The sequence below is a fragment of the Danio aesculapii genome, chromosome 8 (genome assembly GCF_903798145.1).
Source record: "Danio aesculapii chromosome 8, fDanAes4.1, whole genome shotgun sequence".
NCBI classification, from domain to species: domain Eukaryota; kingdom Metazoa; phylum Chordata; class Actinopteri; order Cypriniformes; family Danionidae; genus Danio; species Danio aesculapii.
In genome coordinates this window covers 8,355,069-8,377,360 of record NC_079442.1, presented here as the reverse complement: position 1 = coordinate 8,377,360, position 22,292 = coordinate 8,355,069, and the positions used below count along the sequence as shown (strand labels likewise).

Sequence of the window (22,292 nt, the reverse complement as noted above, 5' to 3'; positions counted from 1 at the left end):
AGTTTATATAAGCTATATTAGCCTGGATCCTGTTTGAACACGTTAGTATTTTCAACACATCTCATGATTCGAGCCCATCTGCACAGCAGTGGTGCTATAAAGAGCTTGTTTCTTACTAGACATAAAATATTCATTTGATTCCAGGGAAATAAAAGGCAGGAGCCTGACGTTCCTCTGAATATCAATAACCAGAGTAGCAGAGATATAGGGGACAACGGGAAATTATTACAATGACTGCATGGAGCCAGGTGACCTGGAAGTAAAATATGACAGCAAACATCCAAGCCTACTCATTCACCTCAGCCTGAGGCACAGTCGCTCTGCTTCATGGAGCTCTGAGGCTCTCCAGAACTTCAACATCAGAGCAGACCGCAGTGTCACTACCTGCTTATCTATCCTATATCTATTTTTTAGTAACATTATATATAGTGTATCCGGAAAGTATTCATAGCGCTTCACTTTTTACACATTTTTTTTGTTACAGCCTTTTTCCAAAATGGATTCAATTCATTTATCTCCTCAAAATTCTACACACAACACCCCATAATGACAATGTGAATTTTTTTTTTTTTTGGAATTGTTGCAAATTTATTTAATATAAAAAAACCTGAAAAATCACATGAACAGAAGTATTCACAGCCTTTGCTCAATACTTTGTTGATGCACCATTGGCAGCATTTAAAGCCTCAAGTCTTTTTGAATATGATGCCACAAGCTTGGCACACCTTTCTTTGGAAATTTTTGCCAATTCCTCTTTGCAGTATCTCTCAAGCTCTATCAGGTTGGATGGGAAGCATCGATGTACAGCCATTTTCAGATCTCTCCAGGATTTAAGACTGTGCTCTGGCTGGGCCTCTCAAGAACATTCACTGAGTTGTTGTGAAGCCACTCCATTGATATTTGGGTCACTGTCCTGCTGGAAGATGAACCGTCGCCCCGGTCTGAGGTCAAGAGCACTCTGAAGCAGGTTTTCATACAGGATGCCTATGTACATAGTTGCATTGCACTAGTCTTCCAGTTCCTGCTGCTGAAAAACATCCCCACAGCATGATGCTGCCACCACCATGCTTCCCTGTAGGGATATTAGCCTGGTGATGAGTGGTGCCTGGTTTTCTCCAAACGTAACACCTGGCATTTACTCCAAAGAATTTAGTTTTAGTCTCATCAGACCGGAGAATTTTGTTTCTTATGGTCTGAGAGTCCTTCAGATGCCTTTTGGCAAATTCCAGACGGGGAGTGGCTTTCGTCTGGCCACTCTACCATACAGGCCTAATTGGTGGATTGCTGCACAGATGATTGTCCTTCTGTAAGGTTCTCCTCTCTCCACAGAAGAATGCTGGAGCTCAGACAGAGTGACCATCAGGTTATTAATCACCTCCCTGACTAAGACCCTTCTCCCCCGATCACGCAGCTTAGATGGCCGACCAGCTCTAGAAAAAGTCCTGGTGGTTCTAAACATATTCCACTTACGAATGATGGAGGCCACTGTGCTCAATGGAACTTTCAGAGCAGCAGAAATTTTTCTGCTACCTTCCCCAGCCTTGTGCCTTGAGACAATCCTGTGTCAGAGGTCTACAGACAATTCCTTTGTCTTCATGCTTGGTTTGTGCTTTGACATGCACTGTCAACCCCGGGACCTTATATAGACAGGTGTATGCCTTTTCACATCATGTCCAATCAATTGAATTTACCACAGGTGAACTCCAATTAAGCTGCTGAAACATCTCAAGAATGATCAATGGAAACAAAATGTGCCTGAATACTTCTGTACATGTGATTTTTCAGGTTTTATTTTTAATAAATTTGCAACAATTTCAAAAAATCTTTTTTCACATTGTCATTATGGGGTATTGTGTGTAGAATTTTGAGGAAATAAATGAATTGAATTGACCAATGCACCAATTTACCAGTGCCAACATACTTCCCTAAACCCAACCCAAAAAAAAAGCATTTTCTCATTTTCGAATTTGACCATGTTCTCACCCTGTTATTTACTTGTTTATTACATTTTTTTGTTTTTTGTCTTACCTGCTTTCTGGAACCGCTCTTCACTGGAATCGAACCCCGTCGTCGTGGTCAACTCCTCTCTGCGTCTCAAGTCTGCCGATGATTGTGGCGAACCACTCGACAAACTGGTAACAGCGGCAAAGCAGTCCAAATGGAGGTAAGTGGTCAGCTGCTAGCGCTAAAAAGAACGGCGTCATTCCGCCCGTGGCGTTCGTTTTAAAAGCAAAATGCAGCTATTCATACATAATTCGGGATCTCCAGAAATGTACATAGGGCTACGTTTTCAGTATGAAAAGAAAACACAAGTAAACGCATCATGCAATATTAAAATGAAGGTTTTTATTATTATGGGAAAACAAAATACAAACAAAGCCCTGTGTGAAAAAGTGTTTGCCACCATTAAAAACAATTTAGTTTCAATTTAGTTCAATCTCTCTAGCCACACCCAGGCCTGATTACTGCCACCTGTTCGCAATCAAGAAATCACTTCAATAGGATCTGTCTGAGAAAGTGAAGTAGACCAAAAGATCCTCAAAAAATATAGAAAATGTTTTTTTAAAACAATCGAGAAAGAAAATAATTGAGATCTACCAGTCTGGAAAAGGATATAAAGCATTTCTAAAGCTCCTAGACAGCAGTGAACCACAGTGAGAGCCAGGCAGCATTAATATGATCAAAATACAGTAAAAACTGTTAAACTGTGAAATATTGTTACAATTTGAATCACTTTTTAAATAACACACACAGCTGCTTAACTGCTTAATTTTACACAGTTATTAAACTGAACTGAATAAGTAGAACTAACTGGAGGAGAACAGTGACACTGCTGTCTTTTTTGTACAGTACTGTTAAACTGAATTATACTTTTTCTGAATAAAGTGCTAAATAAAGTTCTAATAAACTCTTAAAACTATAATCAAATTATTAATTAATATTTAAATGCCAATAAACAGCACATGAATAGCACTGTTGTTGTTTTAAAATAACACACATAGTACAAGATCACATTTAAAACTATTAAAAATGGCAAAAACAAATGAAATCTGCTTCGTTTCAGAACCAAAGTGCCTCATCAGTCACTCAATACCATCTGTCACATGATGTATTTTCCCAGCTAAAATAAATCCCTTGTTCATCCCTATGTCTTTCCATGTACTCCCATGGGAACAAAGTTCAACCCAGCACAAACATAGCCACTTTCCCTACTTTGGGCTAAATTTGACATGACTGCAAAAATTAAGATAATGACCTTAAATGCATATTCTATAGATATATCCCAGCTGTTTACTTGGGTTGTTTGTGGAAGTACTATATTTATGATTGTTAATCCCGAAATTACATTTCAACAGCAAATCGTTAGCTTCTAATGTTTGCTTTTTGATCAAACTACCTATTTAAATTGAGCTGAAACAACACAATTCTTGAGTTTCTTGTGCCATAACAACTGTTTTATGTTCAATTGACTTAAATTTGTAAAAACTAATAAGCTAACTTAATTCCTTAACACAAATCATTTGTGTGGAACCAGGCATTTTTTACAGTGTAGAAAGTAATGTACAGTTTATAACCTTACAAATTGTAGCTTTAAAAGTGACCCCTGTTCAAACATTGTATCATGTACAGTTTATTACGTCTGTCACTGGCAATGACACTTCTTGAAGAAACATATTTGCTAAAAACTTGCATTTTCAGGTCCCCCAAAATGCCAAAGTTCACTCAAAAAATGACGTTTGCTGTTTGTGCAAACTACTTATGTAAAATGAGATGAAACAACAACACTCTTGACTTTTTTGGAGGGACAACTTAATTGTTTTATATTCAATCCAATAAGTTAGGCTGTTTCTCAATACCAAGTACGCAAAGTTCAGACTCGCCAAGTTCAGATTTAGAAGAATTAACTCCCAAGGGCGCGAAGACACAAGTCAGGTAGTCCTTCAAATGGAATGGCAGTGTACTTTCTTACGTCACTTACCTCACAATCGATTCATTGGTTTCACTGTACATTAACAATAAAATGGTTTAATTATATAAAGCACTGCCTTATAATTAATATTATAAATCAATATGTTTGAGTTAAGAAAATGTAAATCACCATAAATGTGAGGTGAAATGGGGTGAAATGGGTGAAATGTGTTATTATACACAGACTTGTGTCATTTATTATCAGATTCAATAAACTACAATGGACATTATACAAGTATAAAGTACAAGATGTAACAAAAGGAAATAAAGATAATGTTAAGCAATTTGGTAAAAAGCGTCCAACATGGTAGCATAATCAAGTTATAAAATGTAACAAACTAACACTGCCAAAATAATACACCTGAGGACAAATAATAGATATAAATGACCAAAAACTGTCTGTTAGATAAACAGTACACAAGATGGATTACACATCATGTTTTAACTACAAGATGTGATCCAGCGGTAGATCCGAAATGGACTGGCCGATTAAAGCTACTCTCGGTGGGGGAGGTGATGACGAAGCTCCTGCTGACAGGCTGGGGGTCAGAGTCCGCAAGCAGAGGCACATTGTCAAAGATGCCCTATCTTTGTGAATAAATTGTCAATTCGAGTTTAAAACAACTACATTCTCGCCTGATTAACTCTTAAAACTTTATTTTGTGACACAGCAAATCAGTATATAAAAAATTGTGTCTGTCCCCAATTGTCTTTTGCTGGTTGAGCTGCAATGCATTCAGGGATACCTGAGCTTCGCATGTTTACAGACGCCACCTCTCGATGCGTCCTCGACAAAAGGGGTGGAGTAAGTACACATCCGTGAATTTTATCTGTACTTGGCAAGATGTGAACTCTGAATTGGAACAGTACTTTGGCGACGGTTGAATGGCGTTTCATGAGGACAAAAGAACGATAAGAATGCGTACTGAGAAACAGCTCTAATTCCTTCATGCTCATTCCTTCAAATTGATAGTGTGTAACCCAGCATTATTTACAGTGTTGTATAAATGGATAACCAAAACATAAAAAGTTATCTTTTTTTGTAAGTCTCTATTAGTATCCTTAGCTTGCCGTTACCACTGAATTCATTTGCATTCCTTTTGCTTTACAGTTTCCTGTCATCCTTGATTCCCAGCATCCCTGTGACAGTCTGTTTGAGTGATCTCCTGTAAACAAACCAGCATTAGACTCAAGTTAATGTTCATCTGTTTGCTAAAATCCAGAGATTTCCAAAGTAGGGCCTGCAGGTCAAAGTTGGCCTATGGTAACCTTTGATTTGGCCCAACATCCGATCTGAGAGGAGAAGTAAGTATGATGGTCGCGGTTTGGGACGAACGCCTTTAACACAGAGACAGTCATTTCTAATTTGACGTAACTTTTGTGTTTGTTTTACTGCTGAGCTACAAAAAAGCAAACTGAAATTAAATATTTCAATTGAATGTTGAATGTTCAATTGAATGAATCTGATTTTTTAAAATGTAAACTCTGTCACTTGACGAATAGAGGACTATACAGAACACATCAGCAAGCAAATCAAGGCAAAAACTAGTGTAATTCAGTTACAAATGAGGATGTTTTGATTTTATTGTAATACGTTTATTATTAAATTTACAAAAAAAAAACACACTGTATTAGTTGATATAAAGCAATGTTTTCTAGTAATTTCTAAACATTATTAAATAAATTAGGACATTACCCATGGCAATATGTATAAGATTGGTTTTTGACCATTCATAAGAAAAAGTTTGGGCACCCCTGATCTAAATCCATACACTGAAAAAAATAATGTCTGCAAAACCGTTGCAAGCTATTTATTTGTGTTGAATTTAAACAAACAAATTAAATTTAATAATATGTAACTTAATTTGTTTGTTTAAATTCAACCCAAATTAATTGTTTACAACCACTTAATGTAAAAAAAATTAGATTAGATTAGATTAGATTAGATTCAATTTATTGTCATCACACATGTACAAGTACAAGGCAACGAAATGCAGGTAAATGGAACCCCCCGACCGTGCACAGACATCACAACTCCAGGGAAGACAGGTCACGGGAGGTGGAACAGGAAATAAAATAGTCAGGAAAAAGAGGCAAAAAAAAAGTCCCTCTCACCTTGCTCTTAAGTTAGAGCACCGTGAGATCAGGGATAAAAAAGCCCCAGCAATCTAGCACAAAAACACACCGACAAGACATAACATTGCCACAGGGGATGGGAACAGGGGGTGTGGAAATAGTCCGGTAAGGGCGGGCAGCCATCAGGTCCTGCAGCCATGGAGGCGCTGGTCGCAGACCTGCTCACCCCCTCCAGTGGGTGAAAGCATACGAAGGCGTTGGATTGGGGCCAGGAAGTGTCGTGCTATGTATCTGTGTGTGTGTGTGCGTAAGCCTGTATAGTCCAACAGGTGTCCTTGACGGGGAGCAGGAATTTCAGAGCGTCTCCTTATCTTGCTATCCGGGAGAAGTTGTTTTCCTCCAGCCGAGGCCGTCTGGCAGGAGAAAAGAAAACACAGGGAAGCCGAAAGAGTGGAAAGATACTTCAACTTTAGGTCAATACCTGCCAATTTCACAGATATTTAATGTCCATCACATGTCTCCAGATCTGGCCAAATTTTGTTGCAAAGCTGCTAACTTCACCCCGATGTTTTCCAGTTTGCGATCTAATATTGCAGTCTGATTATTAGCAAGCCTGCCCATCAGCGCTTCAATCAAGCCGGCCAGCCTGGTGGGGTTTTGAGCAGCACTGACCGCTTTCATCATTCGTCGATACGCCAGGGCCCCGCATAAGCCCATCAGCAGAAACCCTGTTATCAAAGTTCCGAATAGGTAAATGTCTTCAATATCCTCCAGAGACAGAGCAGCCAGGCACAGGACGCGCCACTTCTCCCACCCGTCCATCACGTATCCAGCTGCAAACGTCCCCGCAGGACATGTGGGCTCTCCCGAGCCCAAACTTCTCGTCGAGAAGATGGTGTCAATCGCATTCAGAGACCAGTTGATCAAATCCATAATTCCTTATTTGTTTGGATAGCAGGGCACGGAGAGTCTTGTATTTAGTAAATCCAAAGAATCACCTTTGAATAATTGTTTTCAGTGTACAGCTCTCCACCACTGCAATGAAACCCTAAACTCCTAAATTTGACTGCATACTTGCTAGCAACTTCTGGAAAATTTACAAGAAAGGTAATCCAAAAACTTACAAGTGCGATTATCAACTATTTATTGAAGTGTCTTCAACAAAATAAAATTTTTCTATCAGCAAAACTACTATTTGAAATTGCTACATTAATGCATTCAATCACAAGCAGCTTTATTGAGCAGAGCAGTGGAATGGACAGATTTACAGTTGAAGTCAAAATTATTCACCCTCCTGTGTTTTTTATTTTCTTTTTTAAATATTTCTCAAATAATGTTTAACAGAGCAAGGAATTTCTTACAGTATTTCCTATAATATTTTTTCTTCTGGAGAAAGCCTTATTTGTTTTATTTCGACTAGAATAAAAGTAGTTTGAAATTATTTTAAAACCATTTTAAGCTCAATATTATTAAGCCTTAAGCAATATTCTTTTTCGACTGCCTACAGAACAAACCATTGTTATACAATGACCTGCCTAATAACCCTAACTTGCCTAAATAACCTAGTTAAGCCTTTAAATGTCACTTTAAGCTGAATACTAGTATCTTGAAAAATATCTAGTCAAATATTATGTATTGTCATCATGGCAACGATAAAAGAAATCAGTTATTAGAAATGAGTATTTAAAACTATTGTGTTACAGAGGAAAGGGCACTAGCTGCTGGAGAATGTGTGAGGAAAAGTAGCTAATCACTATCATGTTTTGGGATTGTCAGAAATTAACCCCATGCTAGAAAGTGATTAAAATACATTTACACGCCATTTTGAAGTAGAGATTACTTTCACTTGTGAATCTTTATATTAATGTAATATAAATTTAGATGGATGGATTAATAAAGAAAAGAAACTGTTATTTATTTTTCTGGCAGCTAGTAAAAAATTAAAAGTGGTTAAAATTAGAGGCACCTACAGTTGAAGAATGGATTGATACAGTGCACACTCTATATGCCATGGAAAATCTTTTTAAACCTTTTTTTAAAATATATCTTTTTCATTAAAAGCACAGACTGAATACTTTTTTCTAATTTTGAGTAAATGGATAGAGCATATTTCACCAATATGCCCAAACCTTTCTTGAATTGTAACTTTTAAATTTAATATTATGAGTCTATATATATATATATATATATATATATATATATATATATATATATATATATATATATATATATATATATATATATATATCTTTTCTTCTTTAAAGGAAATCTTCTAAAGGATTTGTAGCTTCCCATGTTTTACTGTTTATAGTTGTTGATGTTGTTAAAGGGAGGAAAATACAAAGCTTATGCAAGATCTGTAAGTCTTGTTGTGTATGAGAGATTATGTTATGTACAGTTTAAGTCAGAATTAATAACCCCCCTGAATTATACACATCTCTAAACATAATAGTTTTAATAACTCATTTCTAATAACTGATTTATTTTATCTTTACCATGATGACAGTAAATAATACTTGACTAGATATTTTTCAAGACTCATCTATACAGCTTAGAGTGACATTTAAAGGCTTAACTAGGTTAATTAGGTTAACTAGGCAGGTTCGGGTAGGCAGGTTATTGTATAACGATGGTTTGTTCTGTAGACAATCAAAAAAAAAAAGATTTTAAAGGGGCTAATAATTTTGACCTTAAAATGGTTTTTAAGAAATTAAAAATTGCTTTTATTCTAGCCAAAATAAAACAAGACTTTTTCCACAAGAAAAAATATTATCAGACATACTGGGAAATTTTTCTTGCTCTGTTAAACATCATTTGGGAAATATTTAGGGGGGTTAATAATTCTGATTTCAACTATAAGTTATATATGACTATAAGTTATATATATTGAAAACTCAAAATAAAGAAACATTAAAAAAAACTATTGTGTTTAGAAATGTGTAAAAATAAAAATCTTTTTTCCGTTAAACACAAATTGGGGAAAAATATTCAGGAGGGCTAATAATTCCGACTTCAAATGTACATGTGGACGTTAAAGTTGGGAAAGTCCTCCAAGATGCCTTCCAAGCTTACAATAATTCACTTAATAGTAGGAAAATAAAGTCCCCCATCACAACATAAACATCAAGTAGCATCCCAAACTATTTTATGATCTTTCTGTCACTGGCAGCTGTGGATCTTGTCTACGTATCTGTCAGGTTTTTGTCCGAAAGCTGGCTTCGGAGGAAGCATTTCAAGGCGGGAAGGCATCAAGGTACATCCGAATCAAAATTGTGCTTCACTTCCTGTCTCCGGAGGTAGCTTTTTCTGATAAAATTTCAAAAGGCCTTTGATATCCCACAATCCTGTGTGTTCCATTTCTGACAGTTGAGCTAAAAAATAAACATGCCATCTCGAAGTGCTGCTTGGGTGTTATTTTGTGTGTAAATGTATGTTTTTGACTAACGTTTTCTATTTTTGATGGCATTTCTTTAGTTAGTAAGCAAATATTCCCTTAAGCTGCATCTGACATCGCATACTTCCATACTATAAAGTACGCTAAAAACAGTATGTGCGCGGAGTAGTGTCTGAATTCATAGATTTTGAAAAACAGTATGTAAGAAGTATTCGGTTGACCTACTACTTTCAACGAGATTCTAAAGTGCGCATCGGACAGACGCTCTACGCTATTCCATGATGCCCCGCGAAAGAATTCATGAATAGGAGTGAAGTGATGCAACTGTCACGTGATCATGACAAAAAGGCAGATGTAGTATGTCCAAGTTCAATTCATACTGCTCATATTCATACTGTATAGAACATACTTTTCTAATGACTGATTAGTACGTTTAAATTCAAATACAGTGTCTACTGAGTAGTAGGTGATTTTGGACGCAGCCTAAGTTATCAACAAAGCTTTCTCTATTTTGTTGTACATGATTAAGGCCCAATTTACACTAATGCGCTTTAGTTAAAATGTATAACTTTTGCTACGGTTACACTTTCCGTCCACAGTATTTCAGTAGTGTGTTTTCGACCCCTGAAAACATACATTTTTAAAAGCAGATGCCATTTTAATTTGGAAATGTTTGTGGTTTGTGTTGATGTCTGAAAATGGCCAATATTTGCTCCCTTATTGGGTGGTTTTGGTAATTGCATATCCTTATTCGTCAAGCCCCTATCACATGACCATAATGCTAACGTAAGACGAAAGAGCAGTCCTGATGACCTGTAAACAACAATATGGACACAAAAATTGAAGGTTTGTTCACATTGTTGTCAATTTTAGCAGTCACTGAGCAGGTTTCTTTAGCGAAAAACAAGCTATTGTTAGAGCAGTTACCAACTGCTTGAATTTCAAGCCAATAATATCTAGCTGCAGACCCGCAGACCCACACACGTTTCAGGCCCACACAATCTAGCACACACAATCTGGGCCAACCATATATGGTTACGACGGATGTTAATGTTTTTAACATCTTCTCGGACATTGTCATCAATATATTTATATATATATATATATATATATATATATATATATATATATATATATATATATATATATATATATATATATATTGTTAATAAATATTGTACACAATAAACAATAGTGTGTACTATTTCACAAGGCGTTCGTGACGGGCGAATGGGGAACATTGTTTCCGATTGCCACTCAATATAACAGACTGAACAGTTTTCTATCAGTCATTATATATGATCAGTTATTATTTATCGGCAGAGTCAATATAGGAGATACTCGACTAGGCCTTGCTGAAACATTTTTCAGAGATATATAAACGATCTAAATTGGACAGGTCTAATTTATGTAATGGATTCATTATAATGAATAGGAATTTCATATGTATAGGCTATAATACATCTTTGTTATACAAATCATTTTACATTTATTAAATGTATAACACTATATTAATATTTTACTCCAGTGATTGAATAGTATTTATTAACTAAATTTTCTGATAACTTTTTTATTTATGATTTCCCACATTAAATACTATAGTAATTCATAGTAAGTAATATATTGTTTTTATATTGTTATATAGTGTTTTTAAACCATAAAGTACTGGTAATTTGTGGTACTTATAGCTGTAATACAGAAAAATTAACTGTTAATGACAATAACAACACACACACACACACATATACACATATATATATATATATATATATATATATATATATATATATATATATATATATATATATATATATATATATATATATATATATATATATATATATATATATATATATACATATATACATATATACGTACATATATACATATATACGTATATATATATATATATATATATATATATATACATATATACGTATATATATATATATATATATATATATATATATATATATATATATATATATATATATATATATATATATATATATATATATATATATATATATATATATACGTATATATATATATATCTAAACTGTTCACAGTCTAATGAATCGTAGCACGGACAGTTCTCGATCGCCATATTTGTGAAATTCAGTAGGTGGCGATAATGCTAATAATAGAATAATAGATAATTCTAAAAAATAGAAGAAGACTGATCCGACATTAACCATATATGGTTTGCCTAGATTATGTGAGCTAGATTGTGTGTGTGTGCCTGAAACATGTGGGTCTGCGGGTCTGCAGCTGGATATATCTCTTTCAAGCAGCGTAAGCCTTATTTAGAAAGCTGGTTTTGGGTTAGACCAGGAAGAACCACTGCCTGGTGGGACATGTTTGTGAATGACAAAGGTGTGTTGACTAGTAACCAAATGGCAAGTGAAGCACGTACTTCCTTTTGGTACTTGAATGCGCATACCAAGAGTGTGTGTATGGTCATGTGATGCATGTTTTCGACGGTATAGTGTAGACCAGGGATGCCCAAACTGGGGCCCGTGGGCCAAAGTTGGCCCATGGTAACTTTTAATTTGGCCCGCCATGCCATCTGAGAAAAGAGGAAGAATGATGTGGATGGTTTAGAGCTTGTCATTTTTTAAATCTAAACCTTTTATTTGTTTCTTTTATTGTTAAAAGCTAGCTGAAATAAATGTTTCAGTTAAACAATGTAAATAAATCAGATTTAGTTTAAATGTACATACTGTCACCTGACGGATAGAGGACAAATCAAGTGCTTGACTAGTGTATTCAGCATTAAACTCCACTGTTATACATGTGATTATGCTTTTATTGCTGTAAGTTTTTATTTTAATTGCTATACTGCATTAGTTAATACGATTTAAAGTAATGTTTTCTAATATATTAAGAACTTACCCATGGCAACTTTAATGTAATATAGTTTGGTATATTTATATTTGGCCCACAGCTCTCGATGGTATTCAGTTATTGGCGAAAAAGTTTGGGCAACCCTGGTGTAGACATTACTGAGATTTTAAAAAGCATGTGAACACAATGGCCAATCAGCGATGTTTAAGAACGCACTTAACAGTGATCAAATGTTAGTGGGAAATGGACGTTTACAAAAAATTTCAGTACCGATTGGTACCTAATTCCAGTATAAAGACACCACTAGTAGACACAGATCTTTTCAGAAACTTTAGATCAGGGGTCACCAACCCTGTTCCTGGAAATCGACCTTCTTGCAGATTTCAGTTGCAACCATGATCAAACACACCTGTCTGTAATTATCAAGTGCTTCAGGTCCTATTAATTGGTTCAGGTGTGTTTGATCAGGGCTGGAGCTGAATCCTGAAGCTCTCCAGGAACAGGGTTGGCTCTAGATAAAACACAAGTGTGGACGTGGATATTTTTGTTCTAAAATGCTGTTGTAAAACTCAAACGTATTATTGTAAATGATGCCTAAATCATTATGCTGTCTCAGAAGTCTATCTAAAATCAGTTTTACGAGGTGCCTTCATACACAAATGCTGCATCAAGAGTCACTGCCTGATAGGGCACCAAGGCAACAAGTCAGCTGCCTAAAGGCTAATTTATACTTCTGCATCAAGCACATGAATGCATAGCCCTTGTCGTGGCCAACGCTCTCAAACACTGTAAATACACGTCGCAACGACGCATAGCGCAAGCACTGTGATTGGTCGGCTTGGTATCGCTGATGAGTTAGGGCAGGACTGAGAGACGCGCGAGCCATTGGAGCGAGTATTTACAAGTGTTGAGGCCCGTGAAGGAGCTCCAGATGGAAACTTTTGTTTTGTGTTTACCTTGATGATTAAAGCTGTAGCACATCTGCTGGTTCCTGCCTCAGCATAAGCGAGTTTAAGCTACTTGTACATTAAGGTAGCGTTCAGAAAAAACAAAACACCAGTAAGGAAACTCGACACCGAGGAACATAAAAACATCACTGCCAGTTAGTGTTTAGGAAGTTTTATTACAACACAAACAGCGCGCAGAAGTATAAATGCACAACAACGCGCAAGGCATGCGCCGTGGGTCACGGCAATCACTCGACGCAGAAGTATAAACCTTATAATAAATAAGCTTTCAGACTCAGCCAATGTCTGTCAAACCTAAAAGCAGTTTTGTCATAAAACACTAGCTGTGTTTCAAAAAAAAAAACTTGCACATAAATTTTAAAAATGTGCATAAAGAAATTATGCACACAACTGAGAAGAATTTTTTTTTATCCGATAAGAAAAAATTACAAGAAACTACGATGGAACAGATCATGTGATAACAAAAACGGTGGGAAGTGACTGGTATGTTTGGGTGAGGTCCGACCATTTTTAAATGTTATATACGAGAAAGAAGAGACGACCATCCTCGATAGAAAACATCAGTGGAATGTGCAAATCTATCAGGAAGTGCGAGCGGAGATGATTCTAAACGACTATGATATGATACGTCTATGTGTTCTAATACACAAGTAAGTTATTATATATGAAAAAAGGCCTTCTCCTAACGCAGCAACTTTCATTCTCCTTTCGATATTTGGCGGCAGTTTATCAGAAAGTGATGATTTCATCCTTTTGGACTCGTTTGGTGGAAACGGTGCTTTATTTGCAAATGTTTTAGGCAATACTCCAGGTTTGCGCATATATTTAATTCACATCTTTGAATGGAAACACGGCTAATGTCAATCCAGATGGTACGGCACACTGAACAGATATTTCACAGCAAACCAATTATAGCTACATTAGCAGGCTTTTATTAGTATAGATCTGCAAATTTCACAAATAACCTGTTACAATAAAACATAAATATATTTCTTTTTTTGTTTGTTTGTTTCACTTGCGATACACACACATACACATACACACAAAGTGCTTTGGTGAATTCAAATAATAGTCAGTAAAATCTATATCTCCTTCTATATATATATATATATATATATATATATATATATATATATATATATATATATATATATATATATTTCCTATTCAGTGAGCTACATTTGTGAGAAAAGACAGGTTCTTAATACAGTATGTTGTACATTGCGGCTCTATTGTTCCAGAATTTTCTTCTACAACACAATGTGGTGTTTGTGAGGTAAAAGTCATTGTTGACGCTCCTTATCTGCGAGTCTCTTTGCCTTGTTCTGCAGGTAGCGCGCTTTCCCTTCTTCAAACCGCTTCTGTTCCCCTTCACCCTCCAACTGCAAGAAGAAAAAAGACACATTTTACACACGCACTGCTGAATATTGTTGCCTGCCGCCAGGAAATGCTTCAGAATTGAAGGTCATACACATATCATGAAAAACCCACTGAAGTGTTACGACCATTATCAAAGCACACAGACTCTTATTTTCTGCTTCCCATTCTTAGCATGGAACGTCTGTCATTTCTCCAGTGAATGTTTGTAGATGTGTGTGTGTCCCGACACGTGCTTTGCAATAACTCACAACTATACGGGCGAACGATGCAAATTAAACCACAGGAGAGCTTGACTGGAAGCATGTCATCACATTGTTTTCACAGCGCTGCCAGTTTGACTAAAATGTAGTGCTGCCTAATTGCTACTGGTACAGGAAAACATCTCTATGAAACTTCACTTTTACTTCCTATAACCATTCAAAGCAAATACCATGATGTTGTTTGAATTAAAATGATCAATAAAAAAATCAAATAAAATACAGTTTTTTTCTAACAGGAAGTGGCAATGAGCAATACCAACACGATCTCACACCAATTCGTAACTTTTTGATTTAGGGGCTAATTCATATGAATTTGTATGATCTCATTGGTTTAGGGATGGGGTTTGGTGCCACGCCTCCTTGAAAAATAAAAAAATCAATAAAATAAAAAAATTGCACATTTTCGTACAATTAAACTCATATGAATTAGCCAATAAACTAACAAAACGTAAAATAGTGAGATCATGCTAGCAATACATAAAAATGTACACAATTTATTACATTTTGGTATTGAGAGTTTTCATCTTACAAATAATGTCTTCATTAAAGGTGCCGTATGTACGTTTATGACTCATCTAAAGCATAAAATTACCATAATATGTTTGCAGATGTTTAAGAAACTTGCTAAGTGAACATTCGTGTTTATCTGAAAAACAATACTAAAGTACTAAAGTTTTGAAAATGTGCATTACGTGAAAGAATGTCTGTCTTTGTTTCGATCATTTAACCCGCCCAATGCCAGTTTAGCCAATTATTTTTCAGTACCCCAGGTTGCCTTGGTCGAAAACTTCAAATTTAATTCATTCAGTCAGGAAGGCTCTCAAAGTGTGTGTACGTTACCGACATGCGGGGGACAGTAACAGACTCTGAAATGAGACGCAGATTCAGAGTTTCACATGAGATGGTTATTAATTAGCAAATAATATAAATATTACGAACATTAACATTAGGTGAGCAGGTTACATTGTAACCCTGTGTCCTAACAACACGCTACATGGTGAGATTTGCAGGGATAAGCAATTTGGTTGTTTGCACCAGATGAAAGACGACAGAAATTTAAATACAGCCATCCTGAAGCACAGAATAGAGCACTTACTGCACTTCAATGAAATGGTAAGGTTTATAATCTAATTAATACATATTAAACCTCTTTAACATTATTAAATGTATATGCTGAATCACTGATATGTGTTGGCTTGAGTCAGTTCTAATAGTCCATTTCAAATGGTTTATTTTATTTTTAAGATCTGAGGTGAACTATCTGCTGCTGCTTAAAGCATATGGCAATAATTGTCACGTAAAATGACATTCAAACTCACGTTATTAGCATTTAACACTGAATAAAGCAAATAAGGTGTACCTGAGATAAACATTGTCAGTTTACTGTTGTTCAGCTGCAAGAATATATATCAACAGCTTCTAATATATCAATTTCAGGTGTTGGACATTAAACTCCTTTTAATATGGAAAATATTTCTTCTTTCGTGTGTCGTTGCTTTTATGTAGAACACGATTTAAATCAGCCTTTAGGCTTGACAGTCAGGCACACTTCATTAATCACTTCTCTAATTGTCATAATTGTAAGGTAATCCGTTGAAAAAAGTTTTGGTAATCAAAGTTTGACCATTTTTTTTATGCTTGGAGTGTCCTTGCTCTGTTGACGTCAGTTTGGCGGCTTTTAGCCACAATATTCTTAACTACGTACCTCTTACTGTTAGATTGCTACAAGTGAATGATGCGCAAAAAAATTCCAGCCCCCAATATTCTGTCTCAGTTGGAACATACTGAAATAAAAGTTTCAGCAACTTCTGGTTCACATGGAACTTAAGGACAGAAACAAATGGGTCAGGAAGTGATGGTCGTTACTTTTTTTTAATTTGTTTGTTTAATTGTTTTGTTTTTGAGAGAGAGCCAAAGTCTAAAAACTAGCTAAATTAACAAGCCTGGTTACCATTTGCAAAGCAAATCTTTCAAGAGTCACAAAGTTGCAAAAGCAAATGGAAATTTGATTTCTATAAAGTTGTTAGAGTGGCTGACTGTAGTATTGGTAACCTAGTAACCAACAGTAAACAAGGCAAGCTTAAGGGAGACAGCTGATAATATAACAACATTGGTGTGATGTTTGCTTTCATAATTTATTCAACAAATGTGTTTCTATCTCCCATTTTTCACATTTACCCATTTTCTAAAGTCAAAAACCACTTCAAGTGTGATAACTTTTTTTGAAAATTAAAATTTGTCTTTTCCATTACCTGTTTCTCGTGTGACACTTCAAACTTGTGTATTAACAAAGGTTGATGGAAACGCAGCTAACGGACAATTGCGCTTTTTTTAATAAGTGAAATTTATTTAAACATGATGGTCGCTTTGAGTTTGTGTTAGCTAAATCATCTGAGGTTAATAAATGATATATGTTTTTAAGATCCTAAAAAAATAAGATAATAAAGAATTTAAATATCTCAAAATATCCTCTGCAGAGAGTCTATTATTGTAGGATGGGGTCTGACAGAAAATCTAGAATTATGAGAGAATTAAAATTGTGCTAATGTCCCATAAAATAATGTAAAAGAATTGCCAAAAACCAACGCTATCTCACGGCAATTTGTAACTTTTTGATTTAGTGGCTAATTCGTATGAATTCGTATGATATAATTTGTACAATTTAGTACGATTTGCTCATCCCCCAATGATGCCTGGGATTTGGGGTGGGGATGGGTGCCACGCCTCCTTTTTAAAATCATACATTTGTACGAATTAGCCACTAACTTGACAAAACGTAATATAGTTACGTTTCCTTGTGAGATCAGGCTGGCAATACAAAAAAAAATGCACAATTTATTACATTTTGGTATTGAGAGTTTTCATCATACAAATAATGTCTTAATTTAAAATGTACATAAAAATCACCCTTTTTTCAGGCTTATCTGATGACAAACAAGTTGTAGCCATTGTTTGCTTACAGCTTTTTGAAGACAGTCGCTAGTTTCACCTTCTCACTAATGTCACACACATTGTTTAAGTCTGTGTGAAATAAAATTTTGCATTGTTTATTTTGCTAGCGCACATTGTTATTCTTTAGGTGAACAATTAATCCATAAATATTAATCCACTGAAAAAACTTGGTAATCTTTAATCAAAATTAGGATAAATTTGGGAATCTTCAATCAAAGTTTGACCATTTGCTTCCTTGTTAGCGGCCCTTCTCTGTTGACGTCAGACTAACAGTTTTTAGCTACAATATTCTTAACCATGCCCCTCTTATTGTTAGTTTGCTACAATGGAATGATGCGCAAAAATTGCACAGCCCCGTTTTCAATATTCAGTTTCAGTTGAAAGTTGGAACATACTGAAATAAAAGTCTCAGCAACATCTGATTCTCCAGCCTGATCTCACGGGAAAACGTAAGTATTTTACGTTTTGTCAGTTTGGTGGCTAATTTGTACGAATTCAGTTGAGTTCAGATTTTAAAAAGGAGGCGTGGCACCTAACCCCACACCTAAACTCAACCGTCATTGGGGGATGAGCAAATCGTACTAAATTGTACAAATTAGATCGTATGAATTCATATGAATTAGACACTAAATAAAAAAGTTACGAATTGCCATGAGATTGTGTTGGATTCTCAGCACACAGACTTTAAGGACAGAAACGGCTAGATTGGAAAGCGATGGGAATGTTATGTTTATTTATTATTTTTGTTGAGAGAGAGAGCGTCTGAACCTAGCTTAATATTAACAAGCCTGATTACCATCATAACGTGAAGTGAATATTTTCAGGATTCACCAAGTTTTCAAGTTGTTAGACTGCCTGAATGTAGCATTGGTAACCTAGTAAACAACAGTAAACAAGACGAGCTTAATGGAGACAGCTGATGGTCACATGGCTGTAATATCTGCTGTCAGAGTTCATTCAGCAAATGTGTTTCCATCTCCCATTTTTAAGATAATAGGTAAAAGAATTGCCAAAGATAGAGTCAAAAACCATCTCACAGCAATTCGTAACATTTTGATTTAGTGGCTAATTTGTATAAATTCGCATGATCCCATTTGTACAATTTAGTACGATTTGCTCATCCCCCGATGACGGCTGGGTTTAGAAATGGGTTGGTTGCCACACCTCCTTCTTAAAATGTAAATTTTCATAAGAGTGAACTTTAATTTAAATTTCGTACAATTTAGTTACGTTTCCTTGTGAGATCAGGCTGGCAATATACTCACTCACATCACACACAATGTTAAAGTCTGTGTGAAATAACATTTTGCAATGTTTATTTGCTAGCGCATTGTTATTCTTTAGGTGAACAATTAAGTTAATCCACTGAAAGTTAATCCACTGAAAAAAAGTTTTTTTGGTAATCTTGGCAATTAAAGTTTGACCATTTGATTCCACGTTAGCGGCCCTTCTCTGTTGACATCAGTTTGACAGCTTTTAGCTACAATATTCTTAACCACGCCCCTCTTATTGTTAGTTTGCTACAATGGAATGATGCGCAAAAATTGCACAGCCCCCTGCAATCGCAAATGCATTTCCATCTCCCATTTTTCACATGTACCAATTTTTACACAAGTAACACAAAACCACCTCAAGTTAGTGTAATAATATTTTGAGAATAAAAATTTGCCTTTTTCATTACTCGTTTCTCGTGTGACACTTCAAAAATGTTTTATTAACTAGGTTAATTAGGTAAGTTATGGTAATTAGGCAAAACATTGTATAGCAGTGGGTTTTTCTGTAGACAATTGATAAAAATATTGCTTAAGGGGGTTAGTACTACTGACCTTAAAATGGTTTTAAATAAAAATTAAAAACTGCTTTTATTATAGCCAAAATAAAAAAAAAATTTCAGAAGAAAAAATATTATAGGAAATACTGTAAAAAATTCCTTGCTCTGTTAAACATCATTTGGAAAATACTTGAAAAGAAATTCAGAGGAGAGCTAATCATTTTGACTTCAACTCATTATAACACTCTTTAGCAAAGTGGTTTATTACTTTACTCAATTAGCCTTCTTAATCAATGGAACAATTTGTTTGTTAAACCGGGTGACCTCAGAAGCACAAACGTTTCTGATCCTCAACATCAGCAAGTCTGCGAAGTTGACCATATCCGTCGTGCTTATATAACATTTGTGTGGATATGCATTCCATATATGCGATCCTCATTTGTGCACATGCCCTCATCAGCCAGGCTGCTTCAGTTGTCACCGCACAGTTTGTTCCCTAAGGTTGGCCGCCATCTGCCACTGCTGCGCATGACTAGCTGGTGACCTATAGCCAATGATAAGAATAGCCATGGTGTAGTGTGCAGCTGCAAGATGAAGCCTAACGTCAACTGACATCCGGCTCTCGCGCACAGTATTGTTATTTTTCCGTGATGAAGCTGCGGTCCCACTGCAAGCATCTTATGTCTCATTTTTTTTAGAGCTCCAGGAAATTTTAGACAACTGGCGAATGTGCTCATGACCTTAGATGGGGTTTGGATTCTACAAATTGATTTTTAAAAAAAGAGGAATGCAAACCTACACCACCTACTCCATTTTTCACATCACAAATCAAAGCTTCTTTTACATTCAGTTTCTTTCAGCTTACTCGTGAGGTCATTCTGTGTCATTTAATACTTCTATTGGAAATCTCCAAATCCAAACTGTCATACAGAACGTAAAAGTTCTTCACCTACATTTGATTTGCAAGTGTATCAATAAAAGTCTGGTAAAGTTTGAAGCAAAGTAATTTCTTTTTTAGAATTTAAAACCCAACCATCATTGGGGGATGAGCAAATCATATTAAATTGTACAAATAAGATTGAACGAATTCATATGAATTAACCACAAAATCAAAAAGTTAAAAATTGCCGTGAGATTTTGTTGGTTTTTGACCCTCATCCTACAATAATAGACTCTGTGCAGAATTGCTTTACTGTCTTATTTTTTTAAGATCTTAAAAATATATATAATTTATTAACCTCAGATAATTTAGCTAACACAAACTCAGTGACCATCATGTTTTTACTGCATTTACTATAAAGAAAATGCAATTGTTCATTAGCTGGGTTTCCATCAGCCTATATGTTAAGCCTTTAGATTGCACTTTAAGCTAAATATTAGTATATTGAAAAAAGGTAAGGGGGGGGGGTAAAACAAATGATTTGTTATTATTTTGAGTAATAGCTATTTAATAAAACACACCAATATTGAAGTTATAATTATATTGATGACAAATCAGCTGCCAAAATTGTCCTTTTCGATATTCGGCCAAAAATATGAGCTGAAATAATTGCGATACTCATGTACACACACACACACACACACACACACACACACACACACACACATATATATATATATATATATATATATATATATATATATATATATATATATATATATATATATATATTTATATATATATATATATATATATATATATATATATATATATATGGGGGGTGGGGTTGTGGGGTTATTGCGTCTTAAAGTGAAGAGGGGGGGGGGGGGTATATTGGCATCGCGGCTGAAAGTGAAGAGCGGGGGAGGGATGGGTTGGCGCGGGCCCTTGATAATGTCTCTGGGGCCCCTCTAAATATATGGGCCCTTAGAATCTCCTAACTTCCCCTCTCTACCAATCAGCTGGTGTGCAATCTGCCGACAGGTCAAGTTTATCTACTAAACTTGTTTCTGCTGCTTGTGTAATGCATGACGCTGACAACAGAGATGAAAGATCCACGTGCAGTATTTATCAACAAACAATAGTTAAGCAGGCATTGGTCAGAACAGGAACAAAAAGAGACATACAGATAATCCAAAAAGCGAGGTCATAAAACGGGCAAAAGTTCAATTAACGGTAGACTAGACAAAGATCAAAACCACGGCAGGACAAACAGGAAAAACACAAGACTCCGCCTTGTATGAGTGTGTGATGGGTGAATATAAAGTCCAACTAATCAGTCCATAATGAGTTATCAGCTGTGAGAGTAATCAGTGGGAAACAGGAACCGGTGTGTGCGAGGTGTATGCTGGGACTTGTAGTTTGTTACTGTGACGTGTGTAGTTCTCTGGCGAACTGCAACTGCTTGTAATAATGCTATTGTGCTGTCATGACAACAATGGTAAACTGACACTTCTCGACTCATTCACTATAAATAAAAATTGACTGTCAATAAAATGTGGATATTTTATTGGATTGTGTTGGATTAAAACAGCATAGTTTAAGTTACTGAGGTAAATTTTTTAAGTCTTACAAAACTATTTAATATTGTTTAATAAGATAATAAATCTTATAAATAACTTTTGGTCTCAGTAACGGTTTTTGGATTCAGAAAGTGCATCCTTAACCAGAATACGCCAGCAGCTAGCTCTCGGAAACTCTCACATGGTCGCCCACTGAAGCGAAGCAGGGATGT

General features: G+C 35.6%; 1 protein-coding gene across 1 annotated transcript in view; it reads right to left on the bottom strand.

Annotated features, from left to right (window-relative positions):
• Nucleotides 1–14,395: 14,395 nt before the first annotated feature.
• Nucleotides 14,396–22,292, bottom strand: part of LOC130233195 (cytosolic acyl coenzyme A thioester hydrolase-like) — a 79,854-nt gene continuing 71,957 nt past the window's right edge. Inside the window, exon 4 of the mRNA XM_056463119.1 lies at nt 14,396–14,636. Coding sequence (XP_056319094.1) covers nt 14,538–14,636 — 99 coding nt within the window. The 3' untranslated portion in view covers nt 14,396–14,537. The remainder of the gene's footprint in view (nt 14,637–22,292) is intronic.